The following is a 15,911-nucleotide window of genomic DNA, read 5'->3' on the forward strand; positions in this document are numbered from 1 at the left end:
TTGTGTTTGTAATATTAATATAATATGCATAACAAGAATACCAGAAAAAGGGGGGAAAGAGAATAGAGCTACGTAGGAGTAACTTTTCTTTATATCACTAGAATTAAGCTAGTGTAAATCAGAAGCTGACTTGGATAAGTTAAGATATATATGGTAAATCCTAGAAAAACACTAACAAAAAACCCTCTAGAAAAGTAAAAAAGAAAGAAAGAAATTAAAATGCTACATTAGGAAATATTCATTTAATGCAAGAGAAAGCAGGAAAAGGAAGAATAAAAAAACAAACACAGGAGATAGAAAACAAAAAGCAAAATGGCAGACATAAGCCAAGTACATTAATAATAACATTAAATGTGAATGGATTAAATGATTCCATCAAAAGACAGAGATTGTCAGGATAAAAACTGATCCAACTATATGCTGTCTACAGGAGACACAAAGGCTGAAAATAACAGGATGGTAAAAGATATATCACACAAACAGTAACCACAAGAAAGCTGGTATGTCTATATTAATATCCGACAAAACAGATTTTAAAACAAAAACTGTATGAGATAAAGAAAGCATTTCATAATGAAAAAGGGTCAGGGAAATATAATAGTTGTAAACATATGAGCTCCTAGTAAAGGAGCACCAAAATACACGAAACACACACTGAAAAGAATGTAAGGAGAAATATACAATTCAATGATAGTAGTTGGAGATTTCAACACTCCACTTTCTTTTTTTTGGCCGCACCGTGTGGCTTGTGGGATCTTAGTTCCCAGACCAGGGATTGAACCCAGGCCCACGGCAGTGAAAGCAGGGAGTCCTAACCACTGGACTGCCAGCGAATTCCCAACACTCCACTTTCAATAATGAATAGAACAACAATACAGCAGATCAACAAGGAACAGAAAACCTGGACAACACTATAAACTAATTAGACCTAAGAGACATCTACAGAACACTCCATCCAACAATAACAGAATATACAATCTTTTCAAGTGTACATGGAATATTCTCCCGGATAGACCATATGCTGGGCCATAAAATGAAACTCAGTAAATTTAAAAGGATAGAAATAATACAAAGTATGTTCTCCAACCACAATGGAATTAGAAATAAACAGCAGGAAAAAACTTGGGACACACACAAGTAGGTAGAAATTAAACACCACAATACTATGTTACCAATAGGTCAAAGAAGAAATCAAAATAGAAACCAGAAAATACTTTGGGATGAACGAAAATGAAGATACAACATGCCAAATCTTATGGAATGCCACTAAAGCAGTGCTTAGAGGGAAACTTATAGCTGTAAATGCCAGTATTAAAAAAGAAGAAAGATCTCAGATCAATAACCTACACTTCCATCTTAAGACATTGGGTGGAGGGCTGGGGGACAGATCACCAAGCCAAAAGCAAGCCAAAGGAAGTAAATAGGAAAGATTACAATGGGAATAAACAAAATAGAGAACAGAAAAACAAGAGGAAAATCAATAAAAACCAAAAGCTGGTTCACTGAAAAGATCAACAAAATTGACAACTTTTTGTTAACTTGACCAAGAAAAAAAGAGAGAAAACTCAAATTACCAGAATCAGAAATGAAGAGGGGAGATTACTAGACTACAGAAATAAAAAGGATAATAAAATAGTATGAAAAATTGTATACCAAGAAAATAGATCAAATTCCCAGAAATATACCAACTGCCGAAACAAACTCAAGTAGAAACAGATAATCAGAATGGATCTATAACAAATGAAGAGATTGAAGAAGTAATCATAAAACAACTTACACACACACACACGCCCCTGCATAGAAGGTTTCATCACTGAATTCTATTGAACATTTAAAGAACTAACAGTAATTCTTCGTAAACTCTTCCAAAACAGAAAAGAACACTTCCCAACTCATTCTATATTACCCTAATACTAAAACCAGACAAAGACACCACAAGACAACAACAGACCAGTATCTCTTATGAATATAAATGCTAAAATCTGACCAAGTGTGATTTATCCCAGGAATGCCAGGGTCATTTAATATCTGAAAACCAATTAATGTAATACATTATCTTTTTTCAACATGATACAGAGTACCTATGAAAAACCCACAACTAACATCTTTATTAAGGTGGAAGACTGAATGCTGTCTGGTCATGAAGAAGACAAGGATGTCAGCTCTCACTACTTGTATGGAACAGTGTACTAAGGGTTCTAGCCAGGGCAATGAGGCAAGAAAATGAAATAAAAGGTACCTAAATTGAAAAGGAAGAAATAAAACAATTTCTTCACAGAAGACAAGATCATGTATATGGAAAATCCCAAGAAATGTATTTAAAAAGTATTATAACTAGTAAATGAGTTCAACAAAGTTGTAGGATACAGGATCAATACACAAAAAATAATCTGCATTTCTATACACTTCCAATGAACAATCAAAATGAAATTAAAGTAATTCCATTCATAGTATCATCATAAAGAAGAAAACACTTAGGAATAAGTTTAATAAAACAAGTAAAAAGTTAACTCTAAAATCTATAGAAACATTGTTGAAAGAAATTAAAGATCTAAATAATTGAAAAACATCCCATGTTCATGGAATGGAAGAATTAACGTAGTCAAGATGCCAATTCTCCAAATTAATCTACAGATTCGACACAATCTCCATCAGAATCCCAGTTGACTTCTTTGCAGAAATGGATAAAATGATTACAAAATTCATATGGAACTGCAATGGACCCAGAATAGCCAAAACAATCTTGATAAGAGAACCAAACTGGAGGACTCACACATCCTGATTTCAAAACTTCATCAATACAGTGTGGCACTGGCAAAGGATAAACAGATTAGTAGAAGAGCACTGACAGTCCAGAAATAAACCCAGACATCTATGATCATCTGATTTTCAATAAGGGTGCCAAGACCATTCAATGGGGAAAGAACAGTCTTTTCAACAAATAGCACTGGAAAAACTAAATAGTTACATGCAAAACAATGAAGTTGGATGCTTGTCTCATACCATATAAAAAATTAACTAAAAATGGATCAAAGATTTAAATGTCAGACCTAAAACTATAACATTCTTAGAAGATATAGACATAAATCTTTGTGATCACAGACGTGGTAACAAATTCCTTGATATGATACCAAAAGCATGAGCAACAAAAGAAAAAATGATAAAATGGACTTCATCAAAGTGAAAAACTTTTGTACTTGAAAGGACTGCATCAAGAAAGTGAAAAGACAACCCACAGAAAGAGAGAAAATATTTACACATTATATATCTGTTAAGGGACCTGTACCAGAATATATGAAGAACTCTTACAATTCAACAATAAAAAGACACACAACCCAATTAAATTGAGCAAAGGATCTGAATATACATTTCTCCAAGGAAAATATACAAATGGCTTAATAAGCACATGAAAAGATATTCAGTATTATTAGTCATCAGGAAAATCAAAATCAAAATCACAAGATATTACTTCACACCTACTAGAACGGTTATAATTAAAAAGTCAGATAATTAACAAGTATTAAAGGATGTGGAGAGGACTTCCCTGGTGGCGCAGTGGTTAAGAATCCACCTGCCAATGCAGGGGACACGGGTTTGATCCCTGGCCCGGGAAGATCCCACATTCCGCGGAGCAACTAAGCCCACGCACCACAACTACTGAGCCTGCGCTTTAGAACCTGAGCGCCACAACTACTGAGCCTGCACACCACAACTACTGGAGCCCGCACACCACAACTACCAAAGCCGGCACACCTAGAGCCCGTGCTCTGCAACAAGAGAAGCCACTGCAATGAGAAGCACGTGCACCGCGACGAAGAGTAGCCCTCGCTTGACGCAACTAGAGAAAGCCCGCGTGCAGCAACAAAGACCCAACGCAGCCAAAAATAAACAAAATAAATAATTTATAAAAAAAAAAGAAGCATGTGGAGAAATTAGATCACTCATGCATTGCTTATGGAAATGTAAAACGTTGCAGTTGCTTTGGAAAACAGTGTGGCAGTTCCTCAAATGATTAAACATAGTTACCACATGACCCAGTGATTCCACTCCTAGGTATATACCTAACAGAAATGAAAACAGATGTCTACACAAAAATGTACAAACTAACAATTACAGCAGTACTATTCATAGTAGTCAAAGGTGGAAACAACCCAAATGTCCATCAACCAACAAATGGATAAACACAATGTGATATATCCCTACCACAGAGTATTATTCAGCTATAAAAAGGAATAACCTACTGGTAATATGATACAACATGGATGAACCTTAAAAACATTATGCTGAGTGAAAGCAGCCAGTCACAAAAGACTACACATAATTCCATTGATATGAAATGTCCGTAACAGGGAACACTACAGAGACAGAAAGTAGATTAGTGGCTAGGAGATGATGGTGGTGGTGGAGGGGTTGAAGGGTGATAGCTAAAGAGTACGGAGTTTCCTTTTTTTTCCCCTTCATCAGTATATTCACATTAAAATTTTAAAAACTGTGATGAAGTACACATAGCATACAATTTGCCAACTTAATTGTTTTAAGCATATAGCTCACTGCCATTAAACACATTCACATCGTTTGACAATCATTACCACCATCCATCTCCAGAACTCTTCATCTTGCATAACTGAAAGTGTACCCATTAAATGGCAACTCCCCATTCCTCCTTTCCTCAGCCCCTGGCAACCACCATTCTACTTTCTGATTCTATTCATTTGATGACTCTAGGTAACTCAAATAAGTAGAATTACACAGTATTGGTCCTTTTCTGACTGGCTTACTTCACACAACATAATGTCTTCAAGATTCATCCATGTTGTAGCATGTGACAGAATTTCCTTCCTTTTAAAGACTGAATAACATTCCACTGTATGTGTACACCACATTTAATTTATCCATTTATCTGCTGATGGACACTTGGTTTGCTTCTACTTCAGGGTTTTTGTTTGTTTTTCTGGAGAGAAAAATGTTCTAAAATTGACTGTGGTGATGGTCGCTGCACATCTGTGAATATATGAAAAACTATTAAGCAGTACACTTAAGTGGGTGAATTGTATGGTATATGAATTTTATCTCAATAATGCTGTTTACAAAGAAGATAAATAAGGAAATAGTAGAATGGATAAAAATGGTGCATATATAAAAGGTACACACAAAGAAGTCATATTATATGAAGTCACCCACAAAAAGGTTGACGATTTAGGAAAAGTAATAGTATTCAAAACCCTACATAAAAATGTCATTGCTATCATTCACCTCTTCTCTTTATGGTTTTGCAAATATTATGACTGTTATTTAAAATTATTTTTTTGATGGGAGAATAGGACCCAGTGTATTCTTCTTAAGCAATAATTAGTTCACTTGAAAAGCAAGTCTCACACGTGCTACAGTTTTTAGTGACTGCTAAAGATGATGTCATTGAAAATTTATGAATATTTGGCAAGGTGTGCTTTGGTTTTCTGCCTTTTTAAACCATCTGACATCTTACTGCCAGTGATAGTCAAACAAACTTCCTGAACTTAATAACATTACTTAGTAGACATGTGCTGTGTTCCCTGAAGATGCTGTAAGTAATCGATATAATCCATTTGGGGACTATAGTAGTCTGGGTATCACACATTTAATTCTTTAATAATGAATTAAAGAGACTGAAGCAGGTAACAAAAAACAAGCACTCTGAATCTCATTAGTCCCAATGACTGATTCACCATCTGTGACAACCTGAGCAAGTTTCACTAGAATTTAAACCAAATTTAATCAGCCTAGCAGAAAAAAAAAAAATTAAAAATGAAAGTAAACTATTCAAAGGTTTACTCCATATTTCTCTTGGATCATTTCTGTTGGATTTTCCTATGAATAACAACATGTTTTACAACTTGTTTTTGGAACAATTTTAATTTTGGGGGTGGATTATATTTGTGGTAAACCTTTTAGAGGTAGAATTACAGAATAAAAAAGTACAGCAGTTTCATGTTTTGTTAAATATCATCAGACTGATTTATAGAATCAGTTTTCATATGCCTAGCACCCAGCAATGTTTGTCTCTCTGCTTAGTGTTAACTGTTTTGTCCTCCTTTTTTGGTTAAGGTTGCCTTAATTCTCATTTCTTAAGATTGTTGGGGAGAGTGAATGTTTTCTCATGTGATAATTTATTATTAGTTCTTGTCAAGTGGGTAAACTACTTATTTCCATGAATTATTTGTAGAGTTCATTCTAGAACTCTACAAATAATTATCATTAATATTATCATTCTAGAACATACAGAAGTGATAAAAATGTTTACAAGCTTTTATCAGACATCTGTCACATTTCCCCACATCTTGATGCTTTCTTTTTGAAATCTGTCTTAATGTAACTGTGCTGAATCTTTATATCAAAACAAACTTTAAAACATTCATCTACTCTTTGATAATGCATTTCATATCTTGAATCCTAAATCAGTGAGAAAAATAAAGCAATCAGAAAAGTATATTTGAGGCTTCCCTGGTGGCGCAGTGGTTGAGAATCTGCCTGCCAATGCAGGGGACACGGGTTCGAGCCCTGGTCTGGGAAGATCCCACATGCTGCGGAGCAACTAGGCCCGTGAGCCACAACTACTGAGCCTGCGCGTCTGGAGCCTGTGCGTCTGGAGCCTGTGCTCCGCAACAAGAGAGGCTGTGACAGTGAGAGGCCCGCGCACCGTGATGAAGAGTGGCCCCCGCTCGCCGCAACTAGAGAAAGCCCTCGCACAGAAACGAAGACCCAACACAGCCAAAAATAAATAAATAAATAAAGTGTAAAATTAAAAAAAAAAAAGTATATTCATAAACGCTTCACCACACCTATCTACATACTAATATCTGAGCCCATGCACTCTGCTTTTCCTCCATTTACCATACGCGAATCCTCTGAATCTTATTTATGGGTAACCGACTTCCATTTGAGTGTTTACTCTCATCCTCCCTGAGGACCTTACAACTCTACCCCCTCTCTCCTATAGCAACACACCTCTTTCTGCTGTCTTTCATTTCAGCATACAAACACTTCTTTTTTCAATTAAGAGCAGGACACACTCTCTCTTAACCTCACTTTCCCCTCCCATATACTATTGAAAGTCAATGCTCCCCTTTAGGGATGCAATTCTCAAAAGTTGTCTCTATTTAGTGTCTCCAGTTCCTCTCCTCCCATTCTCTTGCCCCTTACCTCTTAAAGTCTTCCCCCATAGTTAACGATTTTATTACCTATTTAGGGGTTTGAAATATATATACAACAAGAGTACCCAGAAATATTTTATACATTTTAAAGAATTGTAAGATGAAGAACTATGTAACCTCCATCTGGATTAAGAAAAGAACATCATTAAGTTTCCACACCTTTCCTCACCATGTACCTCTAACTGTTGTATAGCAGTGCTCCACCCGTAGGTTTAACTTTTTAAACAAATTGTTTCTGAAGGTTTTTTTTTTTTTTTAATTACTGAGGTTTGAGAATTCTTCATATCCTCTCTACATAAGTACTTTTTCAGATATTTGATTTCCCAGTCAGTATATTGTTTGACTTTTCATTTTTATTCTGTTGTGTAGCCAGTTTCCATCTGGTATAATTTTCTTACTCTCTGAAAGACTTCCTTTAACATTTCTTGCAGTGCAGGTAAGCTAGTGATTAATTGTTTCAGTTTTTGCATGTTTGAAATAGTCTTTATTTCATATTTGTTTCTGAAAAATATTTCTACTGGTATAGAATTCTGTTTTTTCTTTCATAACTCCAAATAGAGATGTTGTGCCACTGTCTTCTGGCTTGTATTGTTTCTAACAAGAAGTCTATCGAATTCTTATCTTTGTTCCTCTATATGTAACGTGTCTTTTTTTCTCTGGCTACTTTTACAATTTTCCCTTTATAACGTTTTGAAAAGTTTCCTCCATATTTCTTTTGCCTGAGTTTGTTGAACTTTTTGGATCTGCAGGTCTATAATTTTCATAAATTTTGAAACATTTCAGCCATTATTGTTCAAATATTTTTTTGTCCACCGTTTTCCTCTCTTTGGAGGATGCCAATTGCACATGCATTAGGCCCCCTGAAAAGCACTGATGCTCTGTTCAGTATTTCCTAGTCCTTTTTCCTCTGTCTGAATTTTATACTGGCATTGTTTCAGTCAGTTTCAATTGACTGATTTTTCCTCATTATTGGCCTTATTAGTTTCTCACTTCCTTGCATACTTGATAATTTTTGATTGGATGCCAGGCATTATGAATTTAACCTTGTTGACTGTTGGAGATCCTTGGTTTTTTTTTTGTTTTTTTTTTGGCTGTGTTGGGTCCTCATTGCTGCGTGCAGGCTTTCTCTAGTTGCGGTGAGCGGGGACTACTCTTTGTTGCAGTGCACGGGCTTCTCACTGCGGTGGCTTCTCTTGTTGCAGAGCACAAGCTCTAGGTGCACAGGCTTCAGTAGTCGTGGTGTGCGGGCTCAGTAGTTGTGGCTCACGGGCTCTAGAGCACAGGCTCAGTAGTTGTGGCGCACGGGCTTAGTTGTTCTGTGGCATGTGGGCTCTTCCGGGACCAGGGATTGGACCTGTGTTCCCTGCATTGGCAGGAGGGTTCTTAACCACTGCGCCAGCAGGGAAGCCCCTCCCCTTGTATTTTTTAATAATATTTCTGAGCTTTGTTCTGAGCCACAGTTATCTGGAGACAATTTAATCCTTTTGGGTCCTGCTTGTTTAAGGCAGGACCAGAGCAGCTTTTAATCTAAGGCTAATTGTCCTCCACTACTGAGACAGTATTCTTTTAAGTCCTCTACTCAATGCCTCATGTGTTATGAGGTTTTGACATACTGGCTGGTAGGAATTTAAACTGTTCCTGTCCTTGTGTGAGCTCCAGGGATTGTTCTGCCTGTTCCTTTTGAGTGGTTCTTTTCCTGGCCTTGGGGAGTTTTTGCACATAAATGCACCAGTCAGCAATCAACTAAGACTCAAAAGGGTCCCACTTAGATCTCCAGAGCAACCTCTTTGTAACCCTCTTCTCTTCAGTATTCTGCCCTGCAAACTCTAAGCCACCTTGGCTTCCTTGGACCCCTAATTCCATCTCCTTAACTTAGACAGAGGGTCTTGCTTGGGTTCCTCCTCCCTGAGATGTGGCTAGGAAACTCTCCCCAGGTAGGAAGCTGGGGCAATCGTAAGACTCACTTGTTTGTTTTCCCTCTCTCAGGGTTTACTGTCCCTCACTGCCTAATGAAAACTGTTGTTTCATGTATTTGTCTCTAGTTTTAAAGTTAAGGTAGGAAGATAAATTTGGTTTCTATTACTCTATCATGGCTGGAAATGGAAATCAAGAGGATGTAGGTTTTTAAGATCCTTTCATCAACATGTCTGATATTGTCCCCAACACTGATAAGTAAAACACAGGAGTTGTTTTACACAGCAGTGTAAAACACACTCTGAAGGAACAGAAATTATTCACAAAATAAAATAAATAGAATATGCCAGAGGGGCACTTCCAACACAAACCTTTTCTGCTTCCTAAACTTGGAGTATCTCAGGGGATCGCTTGTTATCTAGGTTACCTATGGCCTGAAGAAATAACAAATAAAATGGCAAGCCATTCAAATTCCTGGGCTGTGAAGAAAGTCAGGATGGATTTTGAGAAACAATTTGGAAAAGCTTAAAATTTACTTGAGGAAGAAAGCTGTAAAAATGAATGATTCAAAAGTGGGTGGGAAGATTAAGAGATGTACTCCTTTTTCCTTATGTTAAAAAAAAACTAACTGAATTTCTCCTTACATAAGTTCTTTCCCTTCTGTCTTTCAAAAAAGTACTACCTATTTTTGAATAAATACTCTTCTTGACCTTTTATCTGTAAGACTTCATGAACTGCAAAACTTGTAATTTCCTTCTTAGAATTCTTTATTTGTTATTTTGGCCACATTGTGGGGCTGGCTTATTTATTTATTCATTACAAATTATTTATTTATTTATTTTTGGCTGCGTTGGGTCTTCGCTGCTGCGCGTGGACTTTCTCTAGTTGTGGTGAGCGGGTGCTACACTTTTTTGCGGTGCATGGGCTTCTCATTGCGGTGGCTTCTCTTGTTGCGGAACACGGGCTCTAGGCACGCGGGCTTCAGTAGTTGTGGCGCACGGGCTCAGATGCTCCGCAGCATGTGGGATCTTCCCCGACCAGGGCTTGAACCCGTGTCCCCTGCCTTGGCAGGTGGATTCTTAACCACTGCGCCACCAGGGAAGTCCCTGGTTTAACTTTTAAACCAGAGCTTATGAACAATGTAATTAAAAATATAGAAATATAATGTTTAGAATATATGATTCCTAACAAAGTTCACATATTATGTGTACACTGAAAAATGACTTGAATGAAGACACCAAAATTTAACAGTGATTATCTCTGAGTGGTGAGGTTGTAGCTGATTTGCTTTTTCACCCTTTTTTACATTTTGGAATTTTTTATATTTTCAAATTTTCTACAATGACTATGTATTGTATGTATAATCAGGAAGACCCAAACAAGTTAAATAGAGAAAACACTCTTTTAACAGACAGAATGTAGATGTAGGAGAATTACTTTTCCCAATAGAAACTCACTGAGAGAGACTGAAAAATGAAAAGATTTTTGCATGAAATATCACCTCTCCTCCTTATTCTTTAAAGGTATCTACTTAAAAATTATTAGTCGAAAATAGGCACTTCCCTGGTGGTGCAGTGGTTAAGAATCCGCCTGCCAATGCAGGGGACACGGGTTCGAGCCCTCATCTGGGAAGATCTCACATGCCGTGGAGCAACTAAGCCCGTGTGCCACAACTACTGAGCCCGCATGCCACAACTACTGAAGCCCGTGCGCCTAGAGCCCGTGCTCTGCAACAAGAGAAGCCACCGCAATGAGAAGCTTGCGCACCTCCACAAAGAGTAGCCCCTGCTCACTGCAACTGGAGAAAGCCCACGCGCAGCAAGAAAGACCCAATGCAGCCAAAAAAATAATAATAATAATTTTATATTAAAAAAATTACTAGTATCACTCATTTTTGGTGAGTTAAGAAATGTAATAGCTATAAGCATCCTCTTCCCTTCCTATTTAACATTATTTTTGTCCATATAACTTAATTTACTAATTAATTTTGCTGATAAATAAAAGCTGTTATATCCAATGAAGAGAAAATAAACATTCTGAAAAGGCAATGTTTTAGCACCAGAAGTAACTTTATTACATTTTATTTCTCTAGGCTAAGTGTTAACAACTCCCCTTTTAATAACAACAGAAGTATAATTTCACTAAAAGATGTGGTTCAGATTGAGACTTTGTCATTGACAATTATTTCAAAGGATGGCTGAGGCAAACAAAAAACCAAAATGCAAAACTAGAAGTTTAGGAGAAATTAAATGAATCCAAGACAGTTCCAGAAGTAGGACAAAGGGGACACTAGAGGAATACGAGTTTACAAAATGAGGAAAAACCAACTACGCAGATGGAAAAGGGAAAAAGACTTAAAAGTAGGTTTTCTTTTTCATTATTTCATAAAGATTCTGTGAAGCCTTTTTTTTGGAGTTCTGAAAAATAAAGGTTACAGTCTCTTCAAGTTCCCCTCTCTGTATGCTAGCCCTTTGAGATTGCACATCAAAGACAAAAGTATATTCTCCTTTTGAGTTTCAAGATAAAAATGGGAAAATAAATGGTAATACAGGAGGAAAAAAAACCCCAAATGGGAGCATTTTGAAAGTATTATCCAAGTAGCCTGCCCATTTTTGCAGACTGTAGGAATGAAATTAGTTTTTTCTCCACATAATAGACTGACAGAAATACCATGATTTGTTGTAAAACTAGTTTCTCTGACCGGTACATGGCTTGCTGAAAGTGACAAGACACATGATTTATATCAGGCTATGCTAAATCCTCATAGTACACATAACAACACAATCCAATCCAAACACAAAACTGCCTCAGTGATAACTGATTGGTTGAGCTGAAAGTAAAGGTAATTCAAATTCCACTTTTCTGCATAAGGAGCCGCCACAAGAAAATGGATTGCTAAGCAACTCAAGCTAAGGAAGACATTTTTCAGAACAAAGGCTCACTTAGTGTTCTTATAGAAATCTTATAATCTGGTAATGTTTTAGTAAAATCATGAGTGTTTGGATCAGGACCCTATAGCTTAGAGTTTAAGATATACTTTCCTCCTTTGAACAAACTGAGATTTATTATACTTATTGGTATGGAGTAATCGACACAGTTTTACCTTAGGACACTGGGTCTTGGATGAAATTTTACAATGACAGATATTATGACTTTCTTGCAAATGTGTAAAATATTACTGGGTTATGGCGACCTGTGCATAGCTGAAGTGTACAGATGAAAAAAAGGGCTAGTTAGCATAGGTCAGTGAGTCTCAACTCTCATTGCCAGAAGAATCACCTGGAAGGCTTTAAAAAATAATGGGAAATTTTAACACAGTATAAATTTCTATTTTCAGGACTTCCCTAGCAGTCCAGTGGTTAAGACTCCGTGCTTCCCTTGCAGGGGACGCAGGTTCAATCCCTGGTCAGGGAACTAAGATCCTGCGTGCTGCGCAGTGAGGCCAAAAAATTTTTTTTTTAAATTTTCACTGTGCAGCAGCTCTACCACAAAAGAGCTGTGGCTCATCATTGTATAAAACTCCAAAGTTGCCTGTGAGATTTCAACCAACTTGTTTATAAAGCCTGGGCCTTTTCAATTTGTGGCATCCACAGAGAGGAGGAAATATGTGAGTTCCTCACGTGTGTATGTATGTGTGTTTATGACAACAAATAAAATGAGAGTCAAGTCCCCATTTTCCCAAGCAGATTCAATGAAGCAAGTACTGCAATCCCTTCTTCACCCCTAAATACCATCTGTAACCATAACCGGGTGACAACCTCTTATCAGCAATTCTACCCTCAGACCCCTTATTAAAAAGAGCACCAAGGCTACTCTGGCAACCTTACAGAAATGTCATGAGAATAAATGAAAGGCTGTAATCCACTCTGAACAGCAGACTAAAAGTACCCAACTCAAAGGAAGACTATTTTTTTTTTTTTAACACATTAGGCTTATCAGAGAAGTTTCTGTTCTTTCAAGTTAAGTAGCTAATGGAATACTTCACGACTTGCTTTAATATAGACCTACTGTCATTTGCTTCTCATATGCCTCTCTCCTCTTACTGATGAAAAAGGAGCTCCCCAGAGCCTGAAAGATTCCAGCAAGATATTTTGCTCTTGAAGTTATATACAGGAAATACATTCTCCCCAGACTCTTACAAAAACCTTAAATATTAACATGTAAACGCTCTTAACTCTAAGATCTATGGCCAACTATTGATTCCACTTGGGTGAGTAAAAGGAGACTGGCCTACTACTTTCAGGCACATGAGAGAAAACTTGATTCTCCATTGGTTTACATATGGAATGCCTTGCTTATACTGATTTTGTTAAAAGATATGCTAGATAAATAGATTGTATCGTAGTTTTTCTATTCTAGATTAGAGAATGATCTCAGGTAATGCCCCTTAGACTACTTTAAAATTAGCAACAGACCACAATCCTGATAAACAATGAAGAGTTATAAGATTAGGCTTTTTATTTATACTCACCTTAAATTATTTTGTTGGCCAGGTGGAATGATGCTATAGTAAACTGGCATTCCTGCTGTAGGCATAGATCCTTGATTAGACTGATTAGGGAACATAACAGGCTGTTGATAAGTCTGATGGGCAATTCCTTGAGAACCTTGAGGCAGTGAAACCTAAAATTTGAAAGGCAATTTAAAGGCAAAAACATTCTTTAAAACCTTGCAAATGTTAATGTCTCGAGACTCCATAAACTTTCAAGTGTGAGCAGTTAGGAATAAGCTAAAACTGCCAATAGGCTGTCCTCATAAGTTAGTTACAGCATTACCACTTTATTTCAATGTTCTTTTTAGCTGGTTATTGTTTTTGGCTAGCATTTATCAATAGTACAGCAGGCTAGGAGTTATGACTCATATCCCAAAGTAGAAGTTATTTTATTATTTTTATTTTAAATATTTATTTATATATTTATTTAATTTTTGGCTGCGTTGGGTCTTTGTTGCTGCACACGGGCTTTCTCTAGTTGCAGCGAGCCAGGGCTACTCTTCGTTGTGGTGTGCGGGCTTCAGTAGTTGTGGCAGGCAGGTTCAGTAGTTGTGGCTCGCGGGCTCTAGAACACAGGCTCAGCAGTTGTGGTGCACGGGCTTAGCTGCTCCACGGCATGTGGGATCTTCCCGGACCAGGGATCGAACCCATGTCCCCTGCATTGGCAGGCGGATTCTGAACCACTGCGCCACCAGGGAAGTCCCAGAAGTTATTTTAAAAAAGAAACAGTTTCCAAATGAGGATGACCCTTTCACATGGAAAGAGTAATGCAATTTACCTCAGGTAGAGCTAAGTAAAACTCAGATAGGGTACTAGTGAGATACACTGGATCAGAAAGTGTGAGCTCTGAAGCTTAAGATATTTAGATGTGATACCGACTCCGTCAACTTTACTATATATGTGACACCGGGCAAATGACTTAACTCAGATTCTGAGGCCCCAGAGTTCATTATCTGCAAAAACGGGATGCCACCTCCACCTCAGGAGGGGTATTATCTCCAATATAATCTCCATTTACAGGATCTAGCACAGCAGGCATCTGATCACCAGTGGATCTTTCAATTCTCTGTTTTCCACATTCATCTACACAGAAACCACATGAACATAATCGGGACTTCCCTGGTGGCGCAGTGGTTAAGAATCCGCCTGCCAATGCAGGGGACACGGGTTCGATCCCTGGTCTGGGAAGATCCCACATGCTGTGGAGCAACTAAGCCCGCGAGCCACAACTACTGAGCCCTCACGCCACAACTACTGAAGCCCACACGCCTCGAGCCCGTGCTCCGCAACAATAGAAGACACCACAATGAGAAGCCCGTGCACCACAACAAAGAGTAGCCCCTGCTCACCACAACTAGAGAAAGCCTGCACGCAGCAATGAAGACCCAACGTGGCCAAAAATAAATAAATAAAAACAAAACAAAACACATGAACATAATGGATTCATTTCTCTAGTTTCTACAGTTTCTAAAATAGAAACCACAACGTCATAATGGTTTTGTAATTTACAAGTGCACCACATCAGTTGCATTACAATGATTTTGGTAAATAAAGCCTGTGTAAAAGCTTCTGATGATGATGTCAGCAACAGTAGTAGCAATGACAGTAACAGCAGTAACAGTGATGACATGCAAAGTTAACATTACCGAGTACTTACTACCATGTTCAGGTTCTGTCCCAAGAACTTTATGTATATTATTACATCAAGTCTTCCTAACAACCCTAAGAAGTTACTTTTATCATCCTTGTTTTATAGAAGGGGTTAAAAATTGAGGTTAATAACTTGCCCAAGGTTGTATAGCTAGTGAGGAGAAAAGTCGGGGTTTGAACACATGCCCACTGGCTCCAGGGCCTTAGTTCTTTAACCACTTCATGATTCTCTATACCTGGGCTCTATGATTTATAAGCTGATGATTAACTTCTAAGTCTTGCCTATATAACATGTTTCTAAAATGTAACTAGTCCTTTCAAAATACACAGTAATCTCTTAAACTACTTTCAATTTGGCTCAGCTGCAAAGATAAAGTTGTTGGTTTGATTTATCCAGTTTTTTATGACAAAATATATTTCAGTCTTTTTGTCTACTGAGGCAGTGTAACATCCTAATATTATGTCTGATTGTATCTAAGTTAGTGTATATGCAAGGCAGACCTAGGAAAAATGACAACTCAATCTAGATGATTTAAGCTACAGAATAAATTTGTAACTAGTGGTAAAGAAAAAAACTGAAGTACCAAAAGAGAGGAAACTGTACTTGAGAATGTACAGCCGCAGAATATACTCTACTGAGTAGACGACTTTTCAGGCTTATTATT

At 37.5% G+C, this 15,911-nt stretch overlaps 1 protein-coding gene across 16 annotated transcripts in view; it reads right to left on the minus strand.

Annotated features, from left to right (window-relative positions):
• Positions 1-15,911, minus strand: part of R3HDM1 (R3H domain containing 1) — a 191,586-nt gene that overhangs the window by 22,252 nt on the left and 153,423 nt on the right. For all 16 annotated transcript variants that reach the window (XM_059927575.1, XM_059927587.1, XM_059927580.1 and 13 more), the window contains one exon: positions 13,576-13,727. In XM_059927575.1, the coding sequence (XP_059783558.1) occupies positions 13,576-13,727 (152 nt within the window). The remainder of the gene's footprint in view (positions 1-13,575; positions 13,728-15,911) is intronic.

This window comes from Balaenoptera ricei, chromosome 7, assembly GCF_028023285.1.
Source record: "Balaenoptera ricei isolate mBalRic1 chromosome 7, mBalRic1.hap2, whole genome shotgun sequence".
Taxonomy (NCBI): domain Eukaryota; kingdom Metazoa; phylum Chordata; class Mammalia; order Artiodactyla; family Balaenopteridae; genus Balaenoptera; species Balaenoptera ricei.